The sequence below is a fragment of the Podarcis gaigeae genome (assembly GCF_964106915.1).
Source record: "Podarcis gaigeae genome assembly, chromosome: 13".
Classification (NCBI taxonomy): Eukaryota; Metazoa; Chordata; class Lepidosauria; order Squamata; family Lacertidae; genus Podarcis; species Podarcis gaigeae.
Genome location: NC_139689.1, coordinates 11,630,560 through 11,656,937, shown reverse-complemented (window position 1 = coordinate 11,656,937; position 26,378 = coordinate 11,630,560). Strand labels below are relative to the sequence as shown.

The 26,378-nt window shown below is 47.0% G+C and overlaps 1 protein-coding gene across 2 annotated transcripts in view; it reads left to right on the top strand.

Annotated features, from left to right (window-relative positions):
• Positions 1-26,378, top strand: part of LOC310828801 (uncharacterized protein) — a 29,713-nt gene that overhangs the window by 523 nt on the left and 2,812 nt on the right. For both annotated transcript variants that reach the window (XM_083706680.1, XM_083706679.1), the window contains exons 2-16: positions 8,842-8,900; positions 9,557-9,649; positions 11,274-11,401; positions 13,025-13,168; positions 14,031-14,105; positions 14,788-14,958; positions 16,457-16,553; positions 17,612-17,835; positions 18,343-18,496; positions 20,647-20,855; positions 22,857-22,974; positions 24,044-24,249; positions 24,357-24,474; positions 25,395-25,564; positions 26,264-26,361. In XM_083706680.1, coding sequence (XP_083562806.1) covers positions 8,858-8,900; positions 9,557-9,649; positions 11,274-11,401; positions 13,025-13,168; positions 14,031-14,105; positions 14,788-14,958; positions 16,457-16,553; positions 17,612-17,835; positions 18,343-18,496; positions 20,647-20,855; positions 22,857-22,974; positions 24,044-24,249; positions 24,357-24,474; positions 25,395-25,564; positions 26,264-26,361 — 2,048 coding nt within the window. In that variant the 5' untranslated portion in view covers positions 8,842-8,857. The remainder of the gene's footprint in view (positions 1-8,841; positions 8,901-9,556; positions 9,650-11,273; positions 11,402-13,024; positions 13,169-14,030; positions 14,106-14,787; positions 14,959-16,456; positions 16,554-17,611; positions 17,836-18,342; positions 18,497-20,646; positions 20,856-22,856; positions 22,975-24,043; positions 24,250-24,356; positions 24,475-25,394; positions 25,565-26,263; positions 26,362-26,378) is intronic.

The following is a 26,378-nucleotide window of genomic DNA, read 5'->3' as shown; positions in this document are numbered from 1 at the left end:
CTATCATGCCTGTTTTACATGTAGGTTTTGGGTGTGAGCCCAATGGAAGCCAGGCGCATTTTAAGAGGAAAGGGTAGAGCATCAATTCCTGGCACCTCGAGGTAGGTTTAGGAGAGACTCCTACCTGAAACCCGGGAGAGCTTCTGCCAGTCAGAGTGGACGCTACAGAGCTGGATGGACCAAGGTTTTGACTCTGCATAATGCAGCTTTGGGACGCGGGTACAGAGCCTAGGACTTGCCGATCAGAAGGTCGGCGGTTCGAATCCCTGCAACAGGGTGAGCTCCCGTTGCTCGGTCCCTGCTCCTGCCAACCTAGCAGTTCGAAAGAACATCAAAGCGCAAGTAGATAAATAGGTACCACTGTGGCGGGAAGGTAAACAGGGTTTCCGTGCGCTGCTCTGGTTTGCCAGAAGCAGCTTAGTTAACATGACCTGGAAGCTGTACGCCGGCTCCCTCGGCCAATAAAGCGAGATGAGCGCCGCAGCCCCAGAGTCGGTCATGACTGGACCTAATGGTCAGGGGTCCCTTTACCTTTACTTTAATGCAGCTTCATGTGTTTCCTATGGAATTTGAAAATCTGCTCATTCGACCCCAGAAGTTTTGTAGTGCCTCCTTGGAGACAGCCATATTGTTAAGTAAAGAATCACATCACTGAATCGAGGGGGGGGGGGTTGTTGCGGGGAAAGACAGAACGGGTCTGTAATAAAAAGGTTGTACAGTACTGTGGATCAGAGAATTCTTGCGCTGCATTTCCTAGTCATAGAATCTTACAACTGTAGAGCTGGAAGGGAGGGACAATGAGGGTCATCTAGTTCAACCCTCTGCAATGCAGAAATCTTTTGCCCAATGTGGAGTTTGAACCCACAATTCTCAGATAAGAGTCACATTCTGTACCCACTGAGATATTCTGTCTTTTCTTCCTTTCCCCTGCCTACTCCCTCCCTGCCCTAGACACAGTGGCGTAGCGTGGGGGTGCAGGGGGGCCCGGCCACACCGAGCGCAACATCTGGGGGTTAGGGTTAGGGGGCGCAAATCCATGGGTTAGGGGGCGCAAATTACTTGCCTTGCCCCAGTTGCTGACAACCCACGCTACGCCACTGCCTAGACAAGGTCAGCATCCTGAGACCCCGAGCATGCACAGTGCCTGTTGAGTTGTTATTAGGTGTTTTCCCCTTAACTTTATATATATATATATATATATATATATATATATATATATATATATATATGCAGGTTTTGGTGTCCTCGGGTGTCTTCCCGTGTAAAAGTTGGGGTGTCTAGGCGACGTTTCGACGAGGTCTCACTCGTCATCTTCAGGCTGGTGCTTTCGGCTTCTTGTTACTGGAACAGAGCGGGATCTCAATGTTTGAGTTCCTATAAATACTGTAGAGGGGGTGTGGTGTCTAGCCTCCAATGTTCTGGGCAGAGAGGAAGTTCCCAGGCTAGTGTGCCTTTTCTTCTTTTGTTCCTTAATTACTTGAGGGATACCTTGAGTGATTTCTTGAGTGATATCCTGAGTACCACTTAGGTGGGTCATTAGGTGTGGATTAGTTGCTAAAGTCAACTTCCTCTCTGCCCAGAACATTGGAGGCTAGACACCACACCCCCTCTACAGTATTTATAGGAACTCAAACATTGAGATCCCGCTCTGTTCCAGTAACAAGAAGCCGAAAGCACCAGCCTGAAGATGACGAGTGAGACCTCGTCGAAACGTCGCCTAGACACCCCAACTTTTACACGGGAAGACACCCGAGGACACCAAAACCTGCATTCCTGTACCCGTGAAAATCTACGAAAGCAAATATATATATATATATATATATATATGCAGGTTTTGGTGTCCTCGGGTGTCTTCCCGTGTAAAAGTTGGGGTGTCTAGGCGACGTTTCGACGAGGTCTCACTCGTCATCTTCAGGCTGGTGCTTTCGGCTTCTTGTTACTGGAACAGAGCGGGATCTCAATGTTTGAGTTCCTATAAATACTGTAGAGGGGGTGTGGTGTCTAGCCTCCAATGTTCTGGGCAGAGAGGAAGTTCCCAGGCTAGTGTGCCTTTTCTTCTTTTGTTCCTTAATTACTTGAGAGATACCTTGAGTGATTTCTTGAGTGATATCCTGAGTACCACTTAGGTGGGTCATTAGGTGTGGATTAGTTGCTAAAGTCTTTGTGTCTTGACCTCTTGAACTTTGTGAAGAGTTTTCCTGAGAAGATGGCTGTATTGCACTTAGTTGTGCTTTGGCTTGGCTTCGTGTATAGGGGCGAGCTGTGGTTTTGTGGCTAGTGTCAGCCAGATCTGTGTAGGGATTGCAGGGGGGTGCAGCATCCGGAGGTGCCACCATGGATTGGCTACTGGATGGTGTCAGTAATTCATCTGTGGAGAGGGTCTGGGTTTGGGTCTGGTGTGGTTGATTGGTGTTGGCGTTCTGTGTGCCTCTGGATCTGGTGTCAGTTTTTGTGGGGAGGGCTAATTTCCAGATGTCTGGCAAGCGGGATGTGTCGTCACGCTTGTTCATGTTGTGAGGGTGTTTCTCTATCTCGATGGCTTCCATGATTATTCTCTTGTGGTGATGTTCCGTGTTAAAGAGCAATTTGGAATCTGCAAAATTAATTTCGTGTCCTGTTTCTTTCATGTGTTGGAAAAGAGAGGAAGTTTTTTCTTCTTTTTTGACGGCATTCTTGTGTTCTGCGATACGTGCATTTATTCGTCTGTTTGTTTGTCCAATGTACGTGGCTGGGCAGACTTTGCAGGGTATTTCATAGATCCCTTGGTTTTCCAACTGGATTTTATCCTTGGGGTTTCTGAGGATATTGGCTATTTTTTGGTTGGTGCAAAAGGCTGTTTTGATATTGTGTTTATGGAGGATTTTGCTAATTTTATCTGTAGTGCCCTTGATATAAGGAAGGAGGGCCATGCCATTGTTTTCTTCTGTGTCTTGGTTTTTGGGGGGTGTTTCTTTTTGGATTAGCTTCGTAATCCTGTTTTGCTGGTATCCATTGGCAATTAACACATTTGAGAGATTCTGTAACTCAGTTGTCAAGTGGTCTTTGTCAGCCAGGCGTTTGGTTCTGGAGATGAGAGTCTTGGCTACGGAGTTTATTTGTGCAGGGTGGTGGTGTGATTGTGCATGTAAGTAGCGGTTGGTGTGTGTTTTTTTCTGGTAGATAGTGTGTCCTAGGGAGCCATCAGGTTTTTTGTAGATTAGGACGTCAAGGAAGGGAAGTTGGTTGTTGGCTTCTATTTCCATAGTGAATTGTATTTTGGGGTGTAAGTTGTTGAGATGTGTGAGGAAGCTATCCAGTTTTTCCTTCCCGTGTGGCCAAATTACAAAGGTGTCGTCAACATATCTGAGCCAAAGTTTGGGTTTGTGTTCTGACTTGTCTAAAGCATTGGTTTCAAAGTGTTCCATGTACAGGTTTGCGATGACCGGTGAGAGGGGTGATCCCATAGGTGCTCCTTCTATCTGTTTGTATCTTTGTCCATTGTGGATGAAGTACGTGTTGGTTAGGCAGTGGTTGGTCAGGTCCAAGATGTATTCGGGGGGATTGTATTTGTTTTGAATAGCTGTCAAGGCTTCATTAATGGGCACTTGTGTGAAGAGAGATACAACATCGAAGCTCACAAGTAGGTCATTAGGATGTAGGTTTTGCTTCTTTATTGTTTCTATGAACTGGAAGGAGTTTGGTACGTGTGAAGAGATGGATTCTGCATAGGGCTGAAGTTGCTTGGCGAGAAATTTAGCGAGATTTTGTAGAGGTGAGCCTATGGAGCTGACTATTGGTCTGAGTGGTGTTCCTTCTTTGTGTATCTTGGGGAGGCCGTAGAGTTTGGGGCATCTGGATGATTTTTCTCTGGGGATGATTCTTAGCTGGATTTCTTCACTGATAGGAGAGGCTTTTATTTTGGATTTGGTGGTTTTTTCCAGATAGGTGGTGGGATCTGTTTTTATAGGTTTGTAGGCAGGATCTTGGAGTAGCTTTGATAGTTTTGCTTGGTAGTCCGATGTGTTCATCACCACTGTGGCATTACCTTTGTCTGCTGGGAGAATGATTATGTTGTTGTCTTTCCTCAGGTTGGTGAGTGCTTTCTGTTCTTCTTTGTGTAAATTGCTTCTGGGTGGTTTGCTGGAGCAGAGGATGTTGGTGACTTCAAGTCTGATTTTATTGGCTTCATCTGGGTTGAATTTGGTTAGGCTAGCTTCGACTCCGCATATGATGTTTTCCGTGGGGATGCGTCTCGGGGCGACTGCAAAGTTGAAACCTTTGGAGAGTACTTTGGTTTCAGTTGTGGTGAGGATCCTGTCTGATATGTTATGTACTGTTTGTTTCATGGGTTGCTGTGGAGGGTGGCCGGGCTTCTGGCGTTTCTCTAGTTTGTGGAGTTTGTTGGTGTGTGTGTCTGTCTTATGTGAGGTCTCCGTTTCAGCTCTCCAGACGGCTAGTTGTTTGCATTTGTCCCAGAGTGCAGGGTGGATTTTGTTAGAGTTTGAGGTGAAGAGTGAGTAGATCTTTGTTGGTTTGGTCTAGTAGGTATCTTTTCTTGTGTAGTTCAGAAATCAGAAACGAACTACACAAGAAAAGATACCTACTAGACCAAACCAACAAAGATCTACTCACTCTTCACCTCAAACTCTGTAACAAAATCCACCCTGCACTCTGGGACAAATGCAAACAACTAGCCGTCTGGAGAGCTGAAACGGAGACCTCACATAAGACAGACACACACACCAACAAACTCCACAAACTAGAGAAACGCCAGAAGCCCGGCCACCCTCCACAGCAACCCATGAAACAAACAGTACATAACATATCAGACAGGATCCTCACCACAACTGAAACCAAAGTACTCTCCAAAGGTTTCAACTTTGCAGTCGCCCCGAGACGCATCCCCACGGAAAACATCATATGCGGAGTCGAAGCTAGCCTAACCAAATTCAACCCAGATGAAGCCAATAAAATCAGACTTGAAGTCACCAACATCCTCTGCTCCAGCAAACCACCCAGAAGCAATTTACACAAAGAAGAACAGAAAGCACTCACCAACCTGAGGAAAGACAACAACATAATCATTCTCCCAGCAGACAAAGGTAATGCCACAGTGGTGATGAACACATCGGACTACCAAGCAAAACTATCAAAGCTACTCCAAGATCCTGCCTACAAACCTATAAAAACAGATCCCACCACCTATCTGGAAAAAACCACCAAATCCAAAATAAAAGCCTCTCCTATCAGTGAAGAAATCCAGCTAAGAATCATCCCCAGAGAAAAATCATCCAGATGCCCCAAACTCTACGGCCTCCCCAAGATACACAAAGAAGGAACACCACTCAGACCAATAGTCAGCTCCATAGGCTCACCTCTACAAAATCTCGCTAAATTTCTCGCCAAGCAACTTCAGCCCTATGCAGAATCCATCTCTTCACACGTACCAAACTCCTTCCAGTTCATAGAAACAATAAAGAAGCAAAACCTACATCCTAATGACCTACTTGTGAGCTTCGATGTTGTATCTCTCTTCACACAAGTGCCCATTAATGAAGCCTTGACAGCTATTCAAAACAAATACAATCCCCCCGAATACATCTTGGACCTGACCAACCACTGCCTAACCAACACGTACTTCATCCACAATGGACAAAGATACAAACAGATAGAAGGAGCACCTATGGGATCACCCCTCTCACCGGTCATCGCAAACCTGTACATGGAACACTTTGAAACCAATGCTTTAGACAAGTCAGAACACAAACCCAAACTTTGGCTCAGATATGTTGACGACACCTTTGTAATTTGGCCACACGGGAAGGAAAAACTGGATAGCTTCCTCACACATCTCAACAACTTACACCCCAAAATACAATTCACTATGGAAATAGAAGCCAACAACCAACTTCCCTTCCTTGACGTCCTAATCTACAAAAAACCTGATGGCTCCCTAGGACACACTATCTACCAGAAAAAAACACACACCAACCGCTACTTACATGCACAATCACACCACCACCCTGCACAAATAAACTCCGTAGCCAAGACTCTCATCTCCAGAACCAAACGCCTGGCTGACAAAGACCACTTGACAACTGAGTTACAGAATCTCTCAAATGTGTTAATTGCCAATGGATACCAGCAAAACAGGATTACGAAGCTAATCCAAAAAGAAACACCCCCCAAAAACCAAGACACAGAAGAAAACAATGGCATGGCCCTCCTTCCTTATATCAAGGGCACTACAGATAAAATTAGCAAAATCCTCCATAAACACAATATCAAAACAGCCTTTTGCACCAACCAAAAAATAGCCAATATCCTCAGAAACCCCAAGGATAAAATCCAGTTGGAAAACCAAGGGATCTATGAAATACCCTGCAAAGTCTGCCCAGCCACGTACATTGGACAAACAAACAGACGAATAAATGCACGTATCGCAGAACACAAGAATGCCGTCAAAAAAGAAGAAAAAACTTCCTCTCTTTTCCAACACATGAAAGAAACAGGACACGAAATTAATTTTGCAGATTCCAAATTGCTCTTTAACACGGAACATCACCACAAGAGAATAATCATGGAAGCCATCGAGATAGAGAAACACCCTCACAACATGAACAAGCGTGACGACACATCCCGCTTGCCAGACATCTGGAAATTAGCCCTCCCCACAAAAACTGACACCAGATCCAGAGGCACACAGAACGCCAACACCAATCAACCACACCAGACCCAAACCCAGACCCTCTCCACAGATGAATTACTGACACCATCCAGTAGCCAATCCATGGTGGCACCTCCGGATGCTGCACCCCCCTGCAATCCCTACACAGATCTGGCTGACACTAGCCACAAAACCACAGCTCGCCCCTATACACGAAGCCAAGCCAAAGCACAACTAAGTGCAATACAGCCATCTTCTCAGGAAAACTCTTCACAAAGTTCAAGAGGTCAAGACACAAAGACTTTAGCAACTAATCCACACCTAATGACCCACCTAAGTGGTACTCAGGATATCACTCAAGAAATCACTCAAGGTATCTCTCAAGTAATTAAGGAACAAAAGAAGAAAAGGCACACTAGCCTGGGAACTTCCTCTCTGCCCAGAACATTGGAGGCTAGACACCACACCCCCTCTACAGTATTTATAGGAACTCAAACATTGAGATCCCGCTCTGTTCCAGTAACAAGAAGCCGAAAGCACCAGCCTGAAGATGACGAGTGAGACCTCGTCGAAACGTCGCCTAGACACCCCAACTTTTACACGGGAAGACACCCGAGGACACCAAAACCTGCATTCCTGTACCCGTGAAAATCTACGAAAGCATATATATATATATATATATAGTATTTCTGCAAACCTTAAGGTAGGGTTGCCATATTTCAAAAACTGAAAATCTGGACTCAATAGTTGAGCTTTTAAAGCCAAAGTTGTTGAGATATTAATATTAATAATAATAATATTGCAAAATTGCAAAAAAAGACATTTCTGAGCTATTTTTAAGGAAAACTGGCAAAAACAACACTGCTGACATGGGGTGCCCTCCGTCCTGATTTTCCCAGACATTTTGCCGATTTCCACCCGGACACTGCTTCCAAGTACAGTATTCCGTGTATGTATGGGAAATTCTGGACGTATGGCAAGCCCACATTGGTGTAGACAACACCGAGCTAGCTGCACCAATGGTCTGACTTGGTATAAAACAGCTTCCTAAGAAATGCACGTAACAATCATTTTATTCAGCAAAGCTGAAATCATGAAATATACCCTCCTACTGACATGCACGCTTGTCATATGATTTCAGCTGACTCTCTTGGAGAGGGCTTTACATTATCAGGCGGGCGTGTTCTCTAACTCTTTAGCAGCTTTAAAAATAGAAATAACACAGGAAATTCAGAGTGCATGTGAAGACTTGTATTTGCAATACAAAAGGGGCTTCTGCAAATCACATTTTACGCTGTACACTTCATAAAGGCAATAAGAAAAGCCACTGAGGCTGCAAATCTATATCCATTGGGGAACTACTCCTACTGAACTCAGTTTATTGTTGTATTTATATCCCGTATGTACATGGTTCTCTATTTCCCTCCCTGCCTTTTCTAACTCCTGCCATCACAGCTGACTCTCTCAATGGGATTTTATTCCAAGGCTGTGTACACACATTAAATTTAAAGCACATTACTTTCCTCAAAGAAATTATGGGCACAGTAGTTAGCATCTTAGTATTGCCATTCCCAACAAAACTACAGTGCCCAGAATTATTTGAGGGGAGAAATGGTTAGTCCAGGTCTTGAGATCTCAAAATGTTGCTTACAGTCTTTCTCTTCTTTGAATACTCTGAGATTTGGACACCTGGCATTTTCAATACTGTGCTCAACTCTTCCTCTAGAGAAGGAACATTAGAAAGAAACTGTTTGGTTGGTTTTTTGTTTTTGTTTTTTAAGGTTTCTTTCTTTGTTCAAGCTTGAATGCCTTTTTGAACCTTAAACCTGAAAGTTTCCCAGCCTGAGGTGTGATTTTTGCTTTGGACTACAACTCCCATCAGCCACAAGCAGCAGTATGGCTGCGGCTGATGGAACTTGTAGTCCAAAAGATCTGCAAGACACCAGGTTGGGAGAAGTCTGTTTTATACCATTTTGTCCTCTTCTCTCCTGCTGTCCTGAGATCTTTGGATCTTTCCATAGGTTAGAGGGGGTTACTCATGCATACAGCTAGAGATCATATTGCTCAGTTGCCGGTTTTGCACCCTTCCCTACTCAAATGGGGCTGTGGGGTGTGATGCTCTCATAACCTCTCTCCTGTGTCTTAAAGTAAAAGCCAAACTGATTCAATTTCTGTCTCTTGGTTTCTTTATTTAGGTTAGCCCTGCTTTGTATGTATCTGTCCCAAGTGGTGGAGTCGATCCCTTTCCCCCCAGGTGAGCATCAGGTCTTTCTTCCGATGCGCTTGAGAGTAAAACTAAAAGGGAGGGTGTGGGTGGGTCGGCAAATGTTCTTCATTCTCACCATCTCCTTTGTGTGGTGCAAATATTGGCTTCAGTATTCAGTGTTTCTCAAACTTGGGTCCTCAGCTGTTGTTGGACTACAAATCCCATCATCCCTATCTAGCAGAACCAGTGGTCAGGGATGATGGGACTTGTAGTCCAACAGCAGCTGGGGACCCAAATTTGAGAAACACGGGCTGTATTTTGGAAAAAGCTACTTTGAGCATCTCCCCAACATGTCTGCTCAGAGTTTCTTGAACACCACAGCTCCCTAATGCAACAGTTAGCATTAGTGGAATCTGTCAACCCGTATGCACTCGGATCTGCTGGCCAGTGACTGGATTCCTGTGTGTACAGCCCTGGGGGGTAGTGTCTAAAGCAGAGATGAGAGACCTGCGGCTTTGTCAAAGTGGTCTGTGGAGGGGGGGGGGGAGATCAGGATCCAGCCTACTGACCAGATCCAGAACTCCACTCCTAAAGTGGATGTGAGGGAGGAGTGTGTTTGCCTGCTTGTTGGGGCAGAAGGGCAGCTGTGATATAGAGTGTCTGCGGGCCTTTCCTTGATAGAAAAACATTTTCTTTCCCGGAAGGTGCTGCGCGGACAGAATGCCGGGGCCGTTATTTCTGGATATGGATGGACAAGGCTGCCTTGGGCCAGAATTTGTGGCATTACAGCGTCTTCAGTAAGTATGGAGTGTTTCCCTTGAAAGGGAGAAGTGCTAAGGCAGCTGTCTCTTGATAACGTGCCTTTGGGTCCTTGGGACTACAACTCCCATCAGCCTGAGCCAGCATGCCTGCTGGGAGTTGTAGTCCAAAAACATCTGGTGTGAATATCTGGGAAGGCTGTGGTCAAAGGTTCACTCCTAATCCCAGGCACGCAGAGGCTGGCTTTGATTTCTCTGCGATAAGAAAGGAGTTGTCTGCACATGCTCAGAGGCACTCTTTACTTTCCCCCCAAGCTAACTAGTGGCTGAAACTGAACCCTGGAAATCACAAGTAAGTGGTATCTTGGGGTACCAGAGTAATTTCTGCCATATGGAATCAGTCCCTCCCCCAGTGGATTGCCAAGAGACTGAATCAGCTGGTTGGCAGCACAAGAGAAGGAAATTCTGCCAGTGCAAATTTTCTTGCTGAAAACAGCATCAACTGGGGCTGGGGAACCTCAGGCTCAGGGAATTGGATGTGGTCCTCTTGGCATCTCTGCCTGGCCCTTGGGGCTCTCCCCAGACCCTCTCCCCTCTGTTGTATACCCTCCTTGAGTGTTTATTAAGGTACCCCTGCCTGTACGGGCCAGTCGTGTCCGACTCTAGGGTTGTGTGCCCATCTCACTTAAGAGGCCGGGGGCCAGCGCTGTCCGGAGACACTTCCGGGTCACGTGGCCAGCGTGATGAAGCTGCTCTGGCGAGCCAGCACCAGCGCAGCACACGGAAACACCGTTTACCTTCCCGCTAGAAAGCGATACCTATTTATCTACTTGCACTTAGGGGTGCTTTCGAACTGCTAGGTGGGCAGGAGCTGGGACCGAAGGACGGGAGCTCACCCCGCCGCGGGGATTCGAACTGCCAACCATGCGATCGGCAAGCCCTAGGCGCTGAGGTTTTACCCACAGCGCCACCCGCGTTCCTCAGAGTGTTTATTGCCCGGCACTGAATTCTGACAATGCCTCTTGCCTTCCTGGATGCAGCATAGAGAAGTGGTGTGTGTGTGTGTGTGTGTGTGTGTGTGTGTGTGTGTGTGTGTAGAAATTCACCCGCCATTCAGAGCTAAAATGTGCATTCTTTACTCCATCCACCCTTACCTCTGGCCCTGCCCACCACTCGCATGTGGCCCCTGGAAGGCTGCCCTGAAGCCGCCCTCAGACTCAAAAAGTTTACCCATCCCTGTAGGATGCCTGAAACAGGGTACAGTGGTACCTCGGGTTAAGTACTTAATTCGTTCCGGAGGTCCGTTCTTAACCTGAAACTGTTATTAACCTGAGGTACCACTTTAGCTAATGGGGCCTCCCGCTGCTGCTGTGCTGCCAGAGGACAATTTCTGTTCTCGTCCTGAAGCAAAATTCTTAACCTGAAGCACTATTTCTTGGTTAGCAGAGTCTGTAACCTGAAGCGTATGTAACCTGAAGCGTATGTAACCCGAGGTACCACTGTACTCTGTTCATGCATCGCCGCTGAGGTGGGTAACCAAGATCTAGCTGCTTCAAGGAAAGTTGAGCGTGATGCAGGGAGGTCTATCGGGAGAGTGTTTGTGTGTTTGTGTGTCCTGGTTTTTTTTATCCAATAGAATTAACCTGCTTCCTCTTGTCCGTAGATGAGCAGAAACAGCGCATCCCTGTGACGGGGCATGTTGCCTCTCAGTGTGGCTTCACCAGTGGCACCGACTTGTATGGCAACCCTGAGATAAGAGTTTCCTTTCTGGCCTGTTCAGTCCGCAATTCGGTAAGCAGGTCGTTCACTTTCGTGTTAATGGTGTCTTTGTAAACTTGTTTAAAAAGCAAACTGGCATGCTTAAATTGTGCAAGAACTGGGGCATAACTAATGGTGCAGGATACATAATGCACTTTATTTTTTATTTTTAAAATCTTACTCCGCTGCTTCCCAGGCAGGTGGTCTCAAATTCAGTCTTGCCCTTCCTGGAAGGCAGGCAGGAAAACTCTGTTACAGGATTGGCTATGCTGCTAAACCCTTTGGAAGGGGCAGGGGTCATGCAATCATGGCAAAATAGGAGAGGGAGCAGAGGGAGCTGCGTTGTTCCCAGTTAGACCGTTCCTCCATCTAACACAGTGTTGTTGACACTGACTGGCAGCAGAAAATGGGCAGGACTTGGGTTTCATCCTATTGCCATCATCTCTCTTTGTGCAGCCTGATAAGCACTTTATTGGGTGCGGCTAAAGTTAACCCTGGTCCAGTGTTGCTGGTGCCAAATGCCAGCAGGCAGGAGAGAATCTGTGCATCTCTGAACCTGCCATGTGATTTGTCCCCCTTTCCCTTCTGCTAAGCCAAGGTGAGGCCCAGGGTCCAAATGCGGCCCTCTAATCCTCTTTATCTGCCCCTTGGGTCTCTCCCCAGACCACCACCACAGATCAGCCATTTTTAAGGAGCATTCTCGCCTGGCTGAAATGTGCTTAAACTTTGTAATGTTTCTTCCTGGATGGAGGAACGAGAGTGTGGGTCTTTGTGGCCTGATGTAGAAAGGTGAAATTTATATTTGTAACCAGGGCTTTTTTCAGGGGGAACTCACCGCAACTCAGTTTTGGCACGTCTCAGGTGGGTGCCATTGCCATTCTAAGAGAAAGAGGTGTTCATGGTGAGTTTTCGCACCTCTTTCTCTAGAAAAATAGCACTGTTTGTAACACAGAAACTTAATAACAATTAAAAAAACACATGGCAGTGCCCAAAATGCTGATTTTTGTCATTCATGAGGAGATAAAAAGTTCAAGAGTTTGAGGCCACATTCACACCATACAAGTTGAGCACTATACAGTGGTACCTCAGGTTAAGTATTTAATTCGTTCCGGAGGTCCGTACTTAAGCTGAAACTGTTCTTAACCTGAAGCACCACTTTAGCTAATGGGGCCTCCTGCTGCTGCCGCACCGCTGGAGCACAATTTCTGTTCTCATCCTGAAGCAAAGTTCTTAACCTGAAGCACTATTTCTGGGTTAGTGGAGGCTGTAACCTGAAGCGTATGTAACCTGAAGTGCATGTAACCCGAGGTACCACTGTAATACCACTTTAAATAGTCATGGTTTCACCCACAGAATTCGGGGAGTTGTAGTTCCCTTCACAGAGCTACCATTCCCAGAGTTTCCTGTGAAGAGGTTCTGACTGTTAAACCACTTTGGGAATTGTAGTACTTTGAGGGGATGAGGCGTCCCCTAAAAAGACTCAGCACCCTTAACAAACAACAGCTCCCAGAATTATTTGGGGGAAATCATGGCCATTTAAAATGGTATCAGTGTGCTTTGAATGTTGTGGTACGGATGCAGCCTAGGGCAGGCAAATGCTATTGAGGGGACTAACTTGAAAAGTGGGGGAGAAAATGAGATTTCCTTTCTGTCCAGTTTGACCAGGAGTTCAGCCTCCAGCTCCAGGTGGAGGTAACCAGTCCAGCGAACTTGACGGCCACTTACGACGTCTTTATGAACTGCCCCCTTGGTGCCCCATGGAGCCCCCGCGAGATCGTCTGTGAGGAAAACTACATGGAGGTGAGTGGAGGTGGAAGGAAGATCGGTTTTGAGTGGCAAACTATTGAGCTGGCTCCTTTGCTCCTATCTATTTTTATTGATAGTTTTAAGTATTTCCAAGGACAAAGCTCTTGCATCAGGTAATTAGAGATGCAGTATATTGCATTTCAATAAACAGTCATTTAAAGCAGCAGCTTAAGCGGAATGCACAGGCTTGCAACATACCACTGTGAGCTTCCTGCTGCGATTTTAAGAAAAAGCATTCAACCTAGAAAAAAGGGTTTCCCCCCCAAGACCCTTTTGAAAGCTGGTAGCAAAGGAACCGTGTTCAAATCACTTGAGAGGAAGTTCATGCTCCTTAGTCTGTACAGCCCTTGTACAACTCACAGAGAACAAAACTGCATAGCTCGGTTGGTTAGCGTGGCGCTAATAGTGCCAAGGTTGCAGGTTCGATCCTCTTATGGGACAACTGCATGTTCCTGCACTGGAGAAGCTGATTCTCAGGCCCCCTTCCAACTCTACAGTTCTATGAAAACTGGAACTGGTTGGCTCTTCTATCATTGGTTCTGGTTTCTCCTATTCTTGACCTCCCTGCTTTCTGCCTTACTTGTTCCAAATGGGCACTAACTACCAATGAAAATGGGGCCACCACTGAGAAGGCCCCATCTCCTGCCTGTACAGCTGCTTGATCTTGCAGTTGGGCTTCTGAGCAGGGCAAAACTGCTCGTAAAAGTGCAGGCAGGGGATGTGTTAGCGAAGGCAGTCTTTCAGATCTAGAGAAGAATGGTGCTGCAAAACCTGTCCCGAATCTGACCATCTCTGTTGTGGCTCTTGGGAACTGTACCAGATGCTTTTATGGACTAACACAGGGCTGTGGTTGCAGGTCTCCGTCCGACGGGCAGTCCCAGGAATAGCTAGCGAGGCTCTGAATGAAGACTGGATTGCAGTGTGGCCTGTGGTAAGGATTTTGAGGGACGAAGGGGACAGCAGAAGATATTCTTGATAAGAGGGAAGCAGAAGGAGAAGGCTGGATGGATCTCTTCGGGGAAGTAAATAATGAGCTAGCGTTGTCCAGAATCAGCCCTACCATTAGACCAAGTGAGGTAGCTCCTCTTTCGGGCAGCAGATGCCGAGAGGCGGAGCGTGTTTAAAATGTATCGGAGGACAGAGCTGTGTGTGTGTGCCAGGCTGTTCGCTGTGCGCCCTCTAAGCCAGCTCTGATGCCGTCTGGGGCAGTGAATGGCTCTGCCCTTTCCGCAGCCCAGCCGAACAGTCAACCTGGTCAGCTTCTGTGGGGAGGGCACTATCTTATTTTCTGACTTAGGCACCAAAATGTCCTCCATTGGCCCTCTCCCATTGGGTATGGGGGGACCCTTGAGATGTTGGACTACAAGTCCCACCATCCCTCACCATTGGCCAAGCTAGCTGAACCTCATGGGAGTTGTGGCTGGCATCTGTCTGTCTCGAGAGACAATGGAGTTCGCTTCCGGGGGTGAAGGCTGACTGCTGTATTAGCAACACGAAAGTAACCTCTCTGGGGTACCTGCCCCAGCCCAGAGGCCCTGTGTGTCATTGGGCAGGCAAGTGGGATGATTCCAGTCTCTGTTTAAACTCTCCCCTCATGGGTTTGCCTTTTATAGGCCCAAGGGGCTGTGAACCAGGTGTGGCAGGTGGCTTTCCACTATCAGAACGGCTCCCTGCAGAACATGATGGCCACCGAAGCACATGCCTTGGGCTATGGCGTCAACACCACGGCTACCCGCGTCCTTTTCCGCACTCCCTATGGCACCCAGCAGACCGAAGTCTCCCTGGTAAGGCGAAAGAGAGAGAAAATGTCTGTGTTGGGAAGGATTAATGGCTACCAACCAAATAATAATAATAATAATAATAATAATAATAATAATAATAATAATAATTTATTTATACCCCGCCCATCTGACTGAGCTTCCCCAGCCACTCTGGGCGGCTTCCAATCAAATGTTAAAAACAATACAGCATTAAATATTAAAAACTTCCCTAAACAGGGCTGCCTTCAGATGTCTTTTAAAGAGAAGATAGCTGCTTATTTCCTTCACATCTGAAGGGAGGGCGTTCCACAGGGCGGGCGCCACTACCGAGAAGGCCCTCTGTCTGGTTCCCTGTAACCTCACTTCTCGCAATGAGGGAACTGCCAGAAGGCCCTCGGTGCTGGATCTCAGTGTCCGGGCTGAACGATGGGGGTGGAGACGCTCCTTCAGGTATACAGGACCGAGGCCTGCCTAACCATGGTGTGGTGCTCAATGTTTGGTGCCAGAAGGGGGATGGCTTTCCTTATTGAAAAGAACCAGGCTAGCTCGGATACCCTTGTCCTATGCACGTTCATAGTTAAATAATTCTCCACTTAACTTGCATCAGCAGTGCACTCGCAAAAGAGTGCAGGAAGTGCTCTAAAGCACTTTGTCCCCCCTCCCCACAAAATGAAACAAGAACACCCGTTTAAAGAAGATTGGAAAACATTTATTGAATATATGGGAAATAACTGTATACAGCTGAAAACGCTGGCAGCGTTAAGATAAATTCAACTGTTTTGATGGATGCAATACGTGCAGCTGCTGGGTGACCTTGGGCCAGTCACATTTCTTTGAAATCTCTCAGCCCCACTCACCTCACAGAGTGTTTGTTGTGGGGGAGGAAGGGAAAGGAGAATGTTAGCCGCTTTGAGACTCCTTTGGGTAGTGATAAAGCGGGATATCAAATCCAAACTCTTCTTCTTCTTCTTCTAAATACTGAATGGTACCGTTTTTGTAAAATATGCAGGGACTTTATGTTGTGTAAAATGAAACATGGGAAGAGAAGGGAAGTCATTGATATCTTGATGTAAAATGAGTATTTTAAATTCTAAAACAGAAAATTTAATAAAAATTATATATATAAAGCATTTTGGGGTTTTTAAGTGAGTCCATACAATTATCAGATCTGGGGTGTGGAACCTGTGGCCATCCAAACGTTGCTGGACTACAACTCCGCTCATCCCTGGCTATTGGCCGTGCTTGCTGGGGCTGATGGGAGTTGTGGTTCAGTCGTGTCCAGAGGGCTGCAGGTTCCCCACCATGCGGCCGGTTAAGAACTCAGCATCTGTAGGGCTAAGGGTTGTTTTAAACCATTTTTAATGTTGGATTTTAATGCTGTAACCCACCCTGGGGCTGGGGAATGAGGAAGAGAATAATGCCAAATGAAGTCCTTCCCTAATGGTGTTGCTGCCTGCCTGGTCTGCCTGGTTTCAGTGCTGGAGCTTTAACCTTACATCCTTATTGTCAATTTCCTCTGCAGGTCGAGGGCCTGGAAGTGGAGGTGGCACGGGCCACAGTCTTTTACAAGCAGGCCTGGATGATCCTCATGGTAGACACCGCTCTTGCCTGTCCCATCAGTGAGTCTCTCTGCTTTTGCATTGCCCTTCGACATTTAACTCTGGGACTTAGTCAGGGGCCGGATCTGGCCCTCCAGGCCTTCCTAGCTGGCCCTTGGGGGACTCTTTGCAGGTCATGCCCCTCTCACCAGCTGCCTCATGTGTTTTTTCTGGGATGGGAAGTATCCTTGAGCAGTGTTGCCTCTTGTTTCCCTGCTACTATGGAGATATATATGTACCTGTAAACCTCTTTTTGTGTGTGTGTGTGTGTGTGTGTGTGTGTGCAAAAAACAGGTATACCTGCTGCTCCTCCTAGTCCTGTCTCTGGCTCCCCCCCCCCATGTGGCCCCCAGAAGGCTATACATAAGGGAATGCGGCCCTTGCCCAGCTCTGTTTTAATGGATTAAAAATGACGGCACTCTATTTCAATAGACTTGTCCCTATTCTTAACGTCTGGCATCGATTCCAGGGCATTTACCTCTCCTTTACATGCAGCTGAAGATTCTCATTTTGCTGTGACTATGTGCTCTGTCTGTGGCATCAAAATCTGGGTGCAATGGATACGGGGACAGAGAAATCCATTTCGATGTTAGAGTTGAAGCCTGTTGGCCGAGCTGTGTGAGCAAATTCCCCACAGGATCACACAGCCTGGAGGACTGACCATACTAGCAATTTCCCCCAAGGCAAACTCGCTCTGCACAGCAGATGATCTGAAGAAAGCAGGCTCAGACAGTGTTTCCTAAACTCAGGTCTCCGGCTGTTTTTGGACTACAACCCCCATCATCCCTAGCTAGCAGGACCAGTGGTCAGGGATGATGGGAATTGTAGTCCAAAAACATCCAGAGACCTGAGTTTGGGAAACTCTGCTTTAAAGCATCATGCAGGGCTCTTTGGAAGCCCTGTGGGGTGCTTTGAAGTCCCAATTTTGGGGGACTTTAAAGCGTCCAATCAACTGACCCCATTGTGACAGCAGGTGATTGCGGGGTCCCTCCCACCTGTCAAATTTGGCTCATGTTTTTGGCGAACCTTTTATGATGTGATGCAGTGCCAATAACAAGGGCAATCTCTGTCTCTTGCAGATCTCCCTATTTTCACCACCACCACTTTAAGGTGGGGGACCCCCCGGATCTTGCCGTCCCTGGTGAGATTCCCGCATCTGTATAGAGATGAAGCTGTTGAGATGGGCTTGGATGGGCGTGTGATTGATGCAGCCACCATCCTGTCAAATGGATACAGCTTCCTGGCAGACACCAAATTCTTCAGCATCACAGTGCCCATTGGGGCCCCAGGAGGTCTCATGGAGGTCAGTATCTGCTGTTTTGGAAAGGGCTATAGCTCAGTGTTACAGCATCTGAAGGTCGCAGGTTCAATCCCTGGCATCTCCCCTTTTGCAGAAGAAATAACTTTTTGAGAAATTGGAAAATTTATTATTATTATTATTGGCACAGCCCTAGCTAATATTCTTCCAATGAAGGCAATCTGGCTGCCCTCAAAGAAAGACTTCTTTTTGCTCTTATGCCATTCCTTAAACTTTGTCTCACCGTTAAAAAGTTTATCCTAATGTCTGGCAGCAATCGGTCCCTGCAGCATTTTGCAAGTCTATCTGCAGATGGTGAGTGGGGAGGTTAATAGACTCTGGGGTGGGGGGGATTAATGCTAGGGTTGCTTCTAAAGGAGCTTCTTATACAGAGCTGGTACCAGGCTCTATCTAGCCTAATATTGTTCCCACTGACTGGCAGCAGCAGCATTTTCTCTAGCGTTTCAAGCAGGAATCATTTTTGACATTCCTCCTCCCACTTTTTGCTTCCAGAGCGACGTGATTGACAACCACTACGGCACCACCTACAGCATAAAGCTGCTGTTGGACCGCAGGTGGCAGGGAGACGAGAGTGACCGGACACGCCACCGCAGCTTCAAGGCCATCCGCACACCATTTGCTCCTCATGCACCTGTGCTGACTGACAGTAAGCTCAGGCCTTGTTCTTCCTTCCTCTTGGAGCTTGAAATACACCTCTGTCTAGGCAAGAGAAATTGCATTCGCATCTGAAATCCTATTTGCATCCTAGCAAGCTGAACGTTGGCTTAGCTATCCATCTCACCCTTCTTTGCTTCCGGATCCTTTGCTTGTCCACTTTTTAGCATGTCTTTAAAAAAAGCACCATATAAAATGAATGTACCCATCCATACTCAGTGCAGTTTTATTTTATTTTTTAATATAATTTTTATTGATTTTAACATATAAATTATAAAATGTACCACACAACTTTATCACTTATACAAACTTTTTAGACTTCCATCAGCACCTCTGAAAATCCACCGTTGTAATCACTTCTGCATTTCTCAATTTTATATTACCTTTAAGTCTCTTAACAAATCATCTTCCCCTTTATCCATTTTTGTAATAATTCCAATAATACTCCTCACAAAACTTCTTGCAAACCTACAAACGTCGCCTGATCTTCACAAATACTTTTCAAATAGTCCGTAAATTTACTGCAGTCTTCCGTGAATTTCTGGTCCTGCCAGTTTCGAATCCTTTCTGTTAATTTATCTAATTCTGCATAGTCCATTAACTTCATCCTCCATTCTTCGATTGTTGGTAATTCTTCCATACTCAATGCAGTTTTAGAGGTCCCCTCTAGATGTCCTTTTTATTGTGCATTTGTGATGATCCGCACTCATGACAGCGCCGGGGAGGTTATACTCGAGCCCATGTTGTTGGCACCTGCAAAAGCCTGCGGGCAGACATTATGTTTATATGCCATGGTATGAAACCCTGTGGGGTTGTAGTCAATGTTAGCCCTACTCAGAGTAGGCCCATTGAAATGAATGGCTTTGGCTCAAATAGGTCCATTAATTCCATTGGGGCAACAAACACTAGCTTAGGTGGATACAACCCTATTGGTAGGGTAGGAGAGCTGAAAATAATGCCAGTATATTTCACAACTAGCACACCACCTGACGTATATTTTGCTCTAGGAGGCTTAGTTTGGTCAGAATCGAGTAGTATACATTTCCAGAGTTAACACTAAATACTTCTGGTAAATGAGCCCCCATAGCTGCTAGAGGGCTGTGAAAATTTGCGTACCGGGCTTTTTAGACTCTTGTACCCCTGTACCCTCTGGTTACAAACTTAATTTGTTCTGGAGGTCTGTTCTTAACCTGAGGTACCACTTTAGCTAATGGGGCCTCCCATTGCCACTGCACGATTTCTGTTCTCATCCTGAGGTAAAGTTCTTAACCTGAGGTACTACTTCTGGGTTAGCGGAGTCTGTAACCTGAGGTGTTTGTAACCTGAGGTACCACTGTACTATCTGAAACCAAAGGGGTGCATTGGTTGCCAAATGCTTTTCTTTCTTTCTTTCTTTCTTTCTTTCTTTCTTTCTTTCTTTCTTTCTTTCTTTTACAGCTCTCCCCCCCCACAATATGTACACAGGGGGGAACAGTGAACATTGTGGTACAAAGAATGGGCCTTGGCAAGGTTTCCAGAATATTCCCAGCCAACATGGCGCCCATCCTGACTTCAGCTCCTATTGACTCTGAGGACTGGCCATGCTGATGGGAGTAAAACACATCTGAAGGAACCATGTGGGCTACCGCTGGTCATAAGCCCTTGCAAACTTTCCTTCTCTTGAGGGAAGTGGAGCTGTGGGGGACAATTTTTCCCAGTGTTAGAAACTGAGATATGAAAGCTAGGAGCTAAGTGGCACCTTAAAGCTTAGGTTATAGGTGCAACAATGGAATGTCAGGCACACTTTTTTTATAACAAAAATACAATGCTGAAAATGAATGAACTGCAGCTAAATATTGTGTTCATTTTTCACATGGTCTAGTCCTTCCCCTGCCCACTCCCCTAATATTCTTAAGGAGGTCTCTTCTCCAGTTTTCAGAAAGTAGTTGGAAGTGGGGTGGCAGGAAAAGCTCCTCCTTTCCTTCCACTCTGCAGTTTTAATCTGAAATCTTGGGTGCGGCACTGCGCCTAGAGCTCAGAAACTGCTTGCGCTAATAAGATTCCCTGTCGCAAAATGCGCCGGACAATGGGGGTTTTGAACGCTGCTTTTGTCTCTGCCTCAGCTGACGCCATCTACTACCCAATGCACCATCTCTTTTCCAGACACAGTCGCTGAGAGAGGTTACTTCGACATCAGCCTAGGCAACTTCCTCCCAGACTTGGAGCTGGTCACCATCGCGGTTGGCAGCAAGCCCTTAACGCCCGCAGAGCTCAAAGGGCGTGGTTTCGGCCTGGGCGAAGCCCCCAACCCCAACAACACGAGGGTCTTCATCCTGCAGGTCCCTTTCACTGACCCCCTGGTGGAGCAGGAGGTAGGGGCCTAACTTGCGGTCAGCTTTGAAGGATTGTTTCTGTTTCACAGGCAGCCAGGGTGTGTGTGTGTGCAGAGTATAGTTTTCAGAGGCCATGATAAGAGACTAGTCCTCATTGCTGCAAAGTAGAGCTTGAGCAGGGAAATTACAGTCTTGTGAAAGAGAAAGACTAGAATGTGTGTGTTTGCTGGTCTTTCGAGGTGAGGCGTCGAAGTTCTTCCATTCAGGGAAAGGTAGTCAGTGACCTGTTTGCATTTACTCTGGGCTCTTATCCTTTAGTATTTTCCTTCTGAGCAATCTTGATGAAGGTAAACTTTGCCTTGGTACAGCAGCTTAGTTTCTTCTACCCCCCCCCCACCTGTCCTCCATCCAGGAAAGCAGAATTTAAGTATGGGATATTCCAGCCAGACAAAAGCGCTTGGGGTATAAGGCCTGTGAAGGATGTGGCATGAGGATTGCTGAGGGCCACATTCGGCCCCTGGGGACCTGAGATTCCCACCCCTTTTCTAGAATATCTTACATTTCTTACTTCTCCATCACACAAGCAAACAAGAGACCTTCCCAATTGTAATTTGGCTATCCATAACCATAGCAGGTAAAACACTATTTTTAAAAAGAAGTTAAGCCAACTATATTATTTACAAGTTGGCTTGTGGGCCAAAGACCGGTTTAAACAAACATGTATTTGCCTGGTAGCAGAAGGAAGACATGGGGAAAGGCCTTAAGTCAGTAGCAGAGTAACTGTTTTTCATGCAGAAGGTCCCTGGTTCGAATCCTGGCATCTCCAGGTAGGGCCCTCCCTGAAACCTTTGAGAGCTACTGTGTATACAGTATTGAGCTGGATGGAACCACGGTGTGACTCAGTATAAGGTGACTTCCTATGACTGAGCTGGCAAAACCTCTCCATGGCAAGGAGTTTCAGAACCTGAGAATAGCCACTGAGGGGGTCCTCTCTTGGTAAAGGTAAAGGGACCCCTGACCATTAGGTCCAGTCATGACCGACTCTGGGGTTGCGGCGCTCATCTCGCTTTATTGGCCGAGGGAGCCGGCGTACAGCTTCCGGGTCATGTGGCCAGCATGACTAAACTGCTTCTGGCGAACCAGAACAATTCACGGAAACGCCATTTACCTTCCCGCCAGAGCGGTACCTATTTATCTACTTGCACTTTGACGTGCTTTCGAACTGCTAGGTTGGCAGGAGTAGGGACCGAGCAACAGGAGTTCACCCCGTTGTGGGGATTCGAACTGCCGACCTTCTGATCAGCAAGTCCTAGGCTCTGTGGTTTAACCCACAACGCTACCCGCATCCCGTCCTCTCTTGAGTTCCTGCCAAATGAGCCTCAGATGTTGGTGGGGGAGGCAATATTATTATTTATTAAAAAGATGGCCTTCTCCCAAGCAGCTTAAACCCAGGCAGGCTCCTATGGGAGAACACGGTCTTTCGAATAACCTGTTCTCAAATTGTGTTTGTGCAGCTCACAACCCATACTCTGAATCATGCCTGGGAACCGGCCAGTAGTCAGAGAGGCTACTGTAGCAAGCAAGTCATACAGTCGTACCTCGGCTCCCGAACGCCTTGGGAGTCGAACATTCTGCCTCCCAAACAACTGAAAACTGGAAGTGATTGTTCCAGTTTTTGAACGTTCTTTGGGAATCTGAATGTCCGACAGGGCTTCCAATTGGCTGCAAGAACTTCCTGTAGCCAATTGGAGGCTGTGCTTTGGAAGTTGAACGGACTTCCGGAACAGATTCTGTTCGATTTCCAAGGTACAACTGTGCTCCCTATAAAACCAGTCCCGGTTAATATTTTGGCTGTACCACCTGAAGTTTCAGAATGCCCTTCGAAGGTGGCCCCATGTAGAGTGCATCACATTAAAAAAAATAGTGTCATGCTGATAACAAGCTGGATTGAGAGAATGATGGAGATTTGAATTCGTAACATTTGGGGTGGAGGGGCTTCCAGCTTTCATTGTGCCATGAACGGGCTCTTCTCTTCACCAGTACCTGTATGACAACATCAGAAGATACACCCTGCGGCTAGAATACACCTTCAACCTGAACCCAAAGGGCAAGCCTTTCACCTACCCTGGGGTAATTGAATGTGACGTCCCTGATGTTGGTGAGTCTGCTGGAGCAGAGGGAGGGGCTTTGAAGTATCTGTCTTTCAAAGCAGTTTAAAATATAAACATGGGAAGGAATGCAGTGTTGCTCAGTCAATCCAGTACAGTGGTACCTTGGGTTAAGTACTTGATTTGTTCCAGAGGTCCGTACTTAACCTGAAACTGTTCTTTATCTGAAGCAGCACTTTAGCTAATGGGGCCTCCTGCTGCTGCCGCGCCGCCAGAGCACGATTTCTGTTCTCATCCTGAAGCAAAGTTCTTAACCTGAAGCACTATTTCTGGGTTAGCAGAGTCTGTAACCTGAAGCATATGTAACCTGAGGTACCACTGTACAATTGCCTATCAAGTGTAAATTACATCTGTACAGATATTCTTAGAAATAAGCAATAGTTTGGAAAGATTTGGCCTGCGTATGCACCATATGTCTGAAGCACATTTCAAGCCATGTGGTTTCCTCCCAAAAAGTCTTTGGAACTGTAGCTCACCCTCTCCCAGAGCTACATTTCCCAGCACCCTTAATGAACTACAGTTCCCAGGATTCTATCAGGGAGCCTAAAATGTATAGTGACAGCCTTGTTCCCTCACATGAAACCTTTTAGCTTTTAAGTTTGTGCTTATCATCTGTATGTTTTAAGTCCTTGAATTAAGAATGGGGGCCTCTGGCCTCCTCACCTTGCAGAACTGCTCTTAAGTTATTTCATGCAGGTGTGCCCAAAAATGCACAACATAATTGCAAGCATTATAATAGATTAGGGATACCCAACATGGTGCTCTCTAGATTTTGGACACTCTTTGGCCAGCATGAACTATGATCAGGAACCACAGGAGCTGGCGTTGACAGCGTCCTGAGGGTGTCCACGTTGCCTATCACTGAAAGAGACCACAAAGATTCCTAATGAAGTGTATTCAATTAAGTCTGGGATCTCTGTGGAGAAGATGGCCTCTCTTGCAAGTAAATCTCAGTCATTGCAAAACTGTGTTTTGAGAGAGGCTGTGCCTTGTAACATCTTCTGTATACGCAACAAGATATATTTGGTGATGCCCTCTTCCTCACCTACCATCCTTCAGTTCTTCCGACCTTCGAGGGCTTCTGTGAGACGGGGAGGATTGGACTGGTGATGACCCGTGGAAACTTGGATCGCTACTGGGTCCCATACGTGGGGAATTTGCAGCTGACAAATGAATTGGCCGCATCGCAGAACTACACTGTGCAGGATGACGGCAGCTACTACTACGTCTCAGTGCCCTTTTTGGCACCTGGCTTGGTGTATGAGGTAGGTCTGAGTTGGGGAACACTCCTGCCACCACTTTTGGCCTTGAGTTGACGCGGGAGCCGACCCGATCGTATACGTGTGACGTAAGTTTGTTTGTGTTGCCGCAGGATATCTCCCTCCAAGGACTAATTGCCCGGCTCGACTTCACCTTGAGGGACAACAAGACGTCGGCAACACTGATAGCATTCCCCGTTGGCTGTATTTTCCCCACCGGAAAACTGCTTGGTAAGGAATTGGGCATGGCGGTTCTGTTTTGTGTGGAGTAAGACTTGTTTGGCAACCTATTTCAACCAAAGGCCCATATTCCTTGATGGAAGCGGGGTGGGCTTGTAGCAGGCAGGGCCAGGGGCAAAAGTGGAGAGATTTTGGAGACGGGCCTAGAGTATCTGCTCGGTATGCAGCAGGGGCAGGGGCAGGGAGCGGGGTTCTGCCCCTCATAAGGTAAAGGGACCCCTGACCATTAGGTCCAGTCACGACCGACTCTGGGGTTGTGGCGCTCATCTCGCTTTACTGGCCAAGGGAGCCGGCGTACAGCTTCCGGGTCATGTGGCCAGCATGACTAAGCCGCTTCTGGCAAAACCAGAGCAGTGCACGGAAAAGCTGTTTACCTTCCCACTGGAGCAGTACCTATTTATCTACTTTGCACTTTGACATGCTTTCTAACTGCTAGGTTGGCAGGAATAGGGACTGAGCAACGGAAGCTTGCCCCATCGCGGGGATTCGAACTGATCAGCAAGTCCTAGGCTCTGTAGTTTAACCCACAGCACCACCCGCTTCCCTCTGCCCCTCATAATGTTCCCCCAAAAAGCTCAACAACTTTGGCTGACCCCTCTCTAACAAAAATTCTACCCATGCTTGGTAAAATGGTGCCCTGTGTGAGGCCAGTCCTCATGCCACCTTCCCAAAGCCAGACGTAAAGGAGGCGGGCTTTGGGAAGGAGGCATAAGGCTCTGGCAGGGTCCTAGAGCCCTTCTGCCTCTGTCCCAAAGCTGGGCAAGTGCTAACTAGGCTTTGGGAAGGAGACAGGAGGACTCTAGGACCCTGTCTGAGGCGTGAGGGTCAGTGTTGACAATGCTAAGTCAGATGGACCCGATGGTCTGATTCAGTAAAAGGCAGCTTGCTGTGTTTTCTCTTTCTTCCTGCAGTGTGTCTCCCCAATGGAACCATAATGGCCACTGTCCTCGGCCTGGACACGAAGCCCGATTTGGACCCCAGGAAAACCCACCTACGGGACAAGAATTGTGGGCCAGTGGCTGCTGATGAGTCCAAGGCCCTCTTCTCTTTCCCAGTGGCTTCTTGTGGCACCACAAGGAGGGTAGGTAGCTCCTAGGGCAGGGAGCACCCGTACCACCAGCTCCTGACAGAACTCTACAGCTTGGGGCAGTTCTGAAGACACACTTCTTTACTTGGGCCGGAGACACTTACAACGCATGTTTGCAAGATTCCCACCCTATTCCTATCAGTGTAAACTGCTTTTAATTCTGAATTGTAAATTTGTAACCTGCCCTGGGACCCCTTGGTGGAGGGCGAGTAAAAAAATTAAGTAGCAAAATAGTATTTAGTAATAATACTTTTTAGTACTAATAGTTTTAACAGTATTATTAATAACCACCGCCACCAATGTTGGGGCAGCTCCTCCTTGGGGCTGCTAAAGACCTGCTAAAGACCAATAAGGGTGGCAGAACAAAGGAGCCACAGGCCAAGGGAAACACATACCATTGACTCTCATTTGGCCTGGGAGGACTTAATTTTATTGAGTGGTTATTCTTCGTTTTATTGAGTGGTTTTAGTTTAAATCGCCTTGGCTGGCAGAAAGGTGGCTTATGAGTTCAACAACAACAGTAATAAAATTACCTACAGTCAAGAGACCAGGGTGTAAAGAGGTGCGTCTTCAGATAGAAACAACATAATGAAGGTGCCAGACACACCTCTGTAAGGGAGACAGTTCTGCAACTCAGGGTTCCCCAACTATGGAGCCCCCCCCCCCGCACTGAATTTCTTCTCTGCCATTCAGTTTGACGGTAACTACTTGGTGTATGAGAACGAAGTGACCTTCAGGAGAGAGTTGATTCCGGAAGCAAGTCCAGTTATAACCAGGGACTCCCAGTACAGGTGAGGCGGCTCTGTGG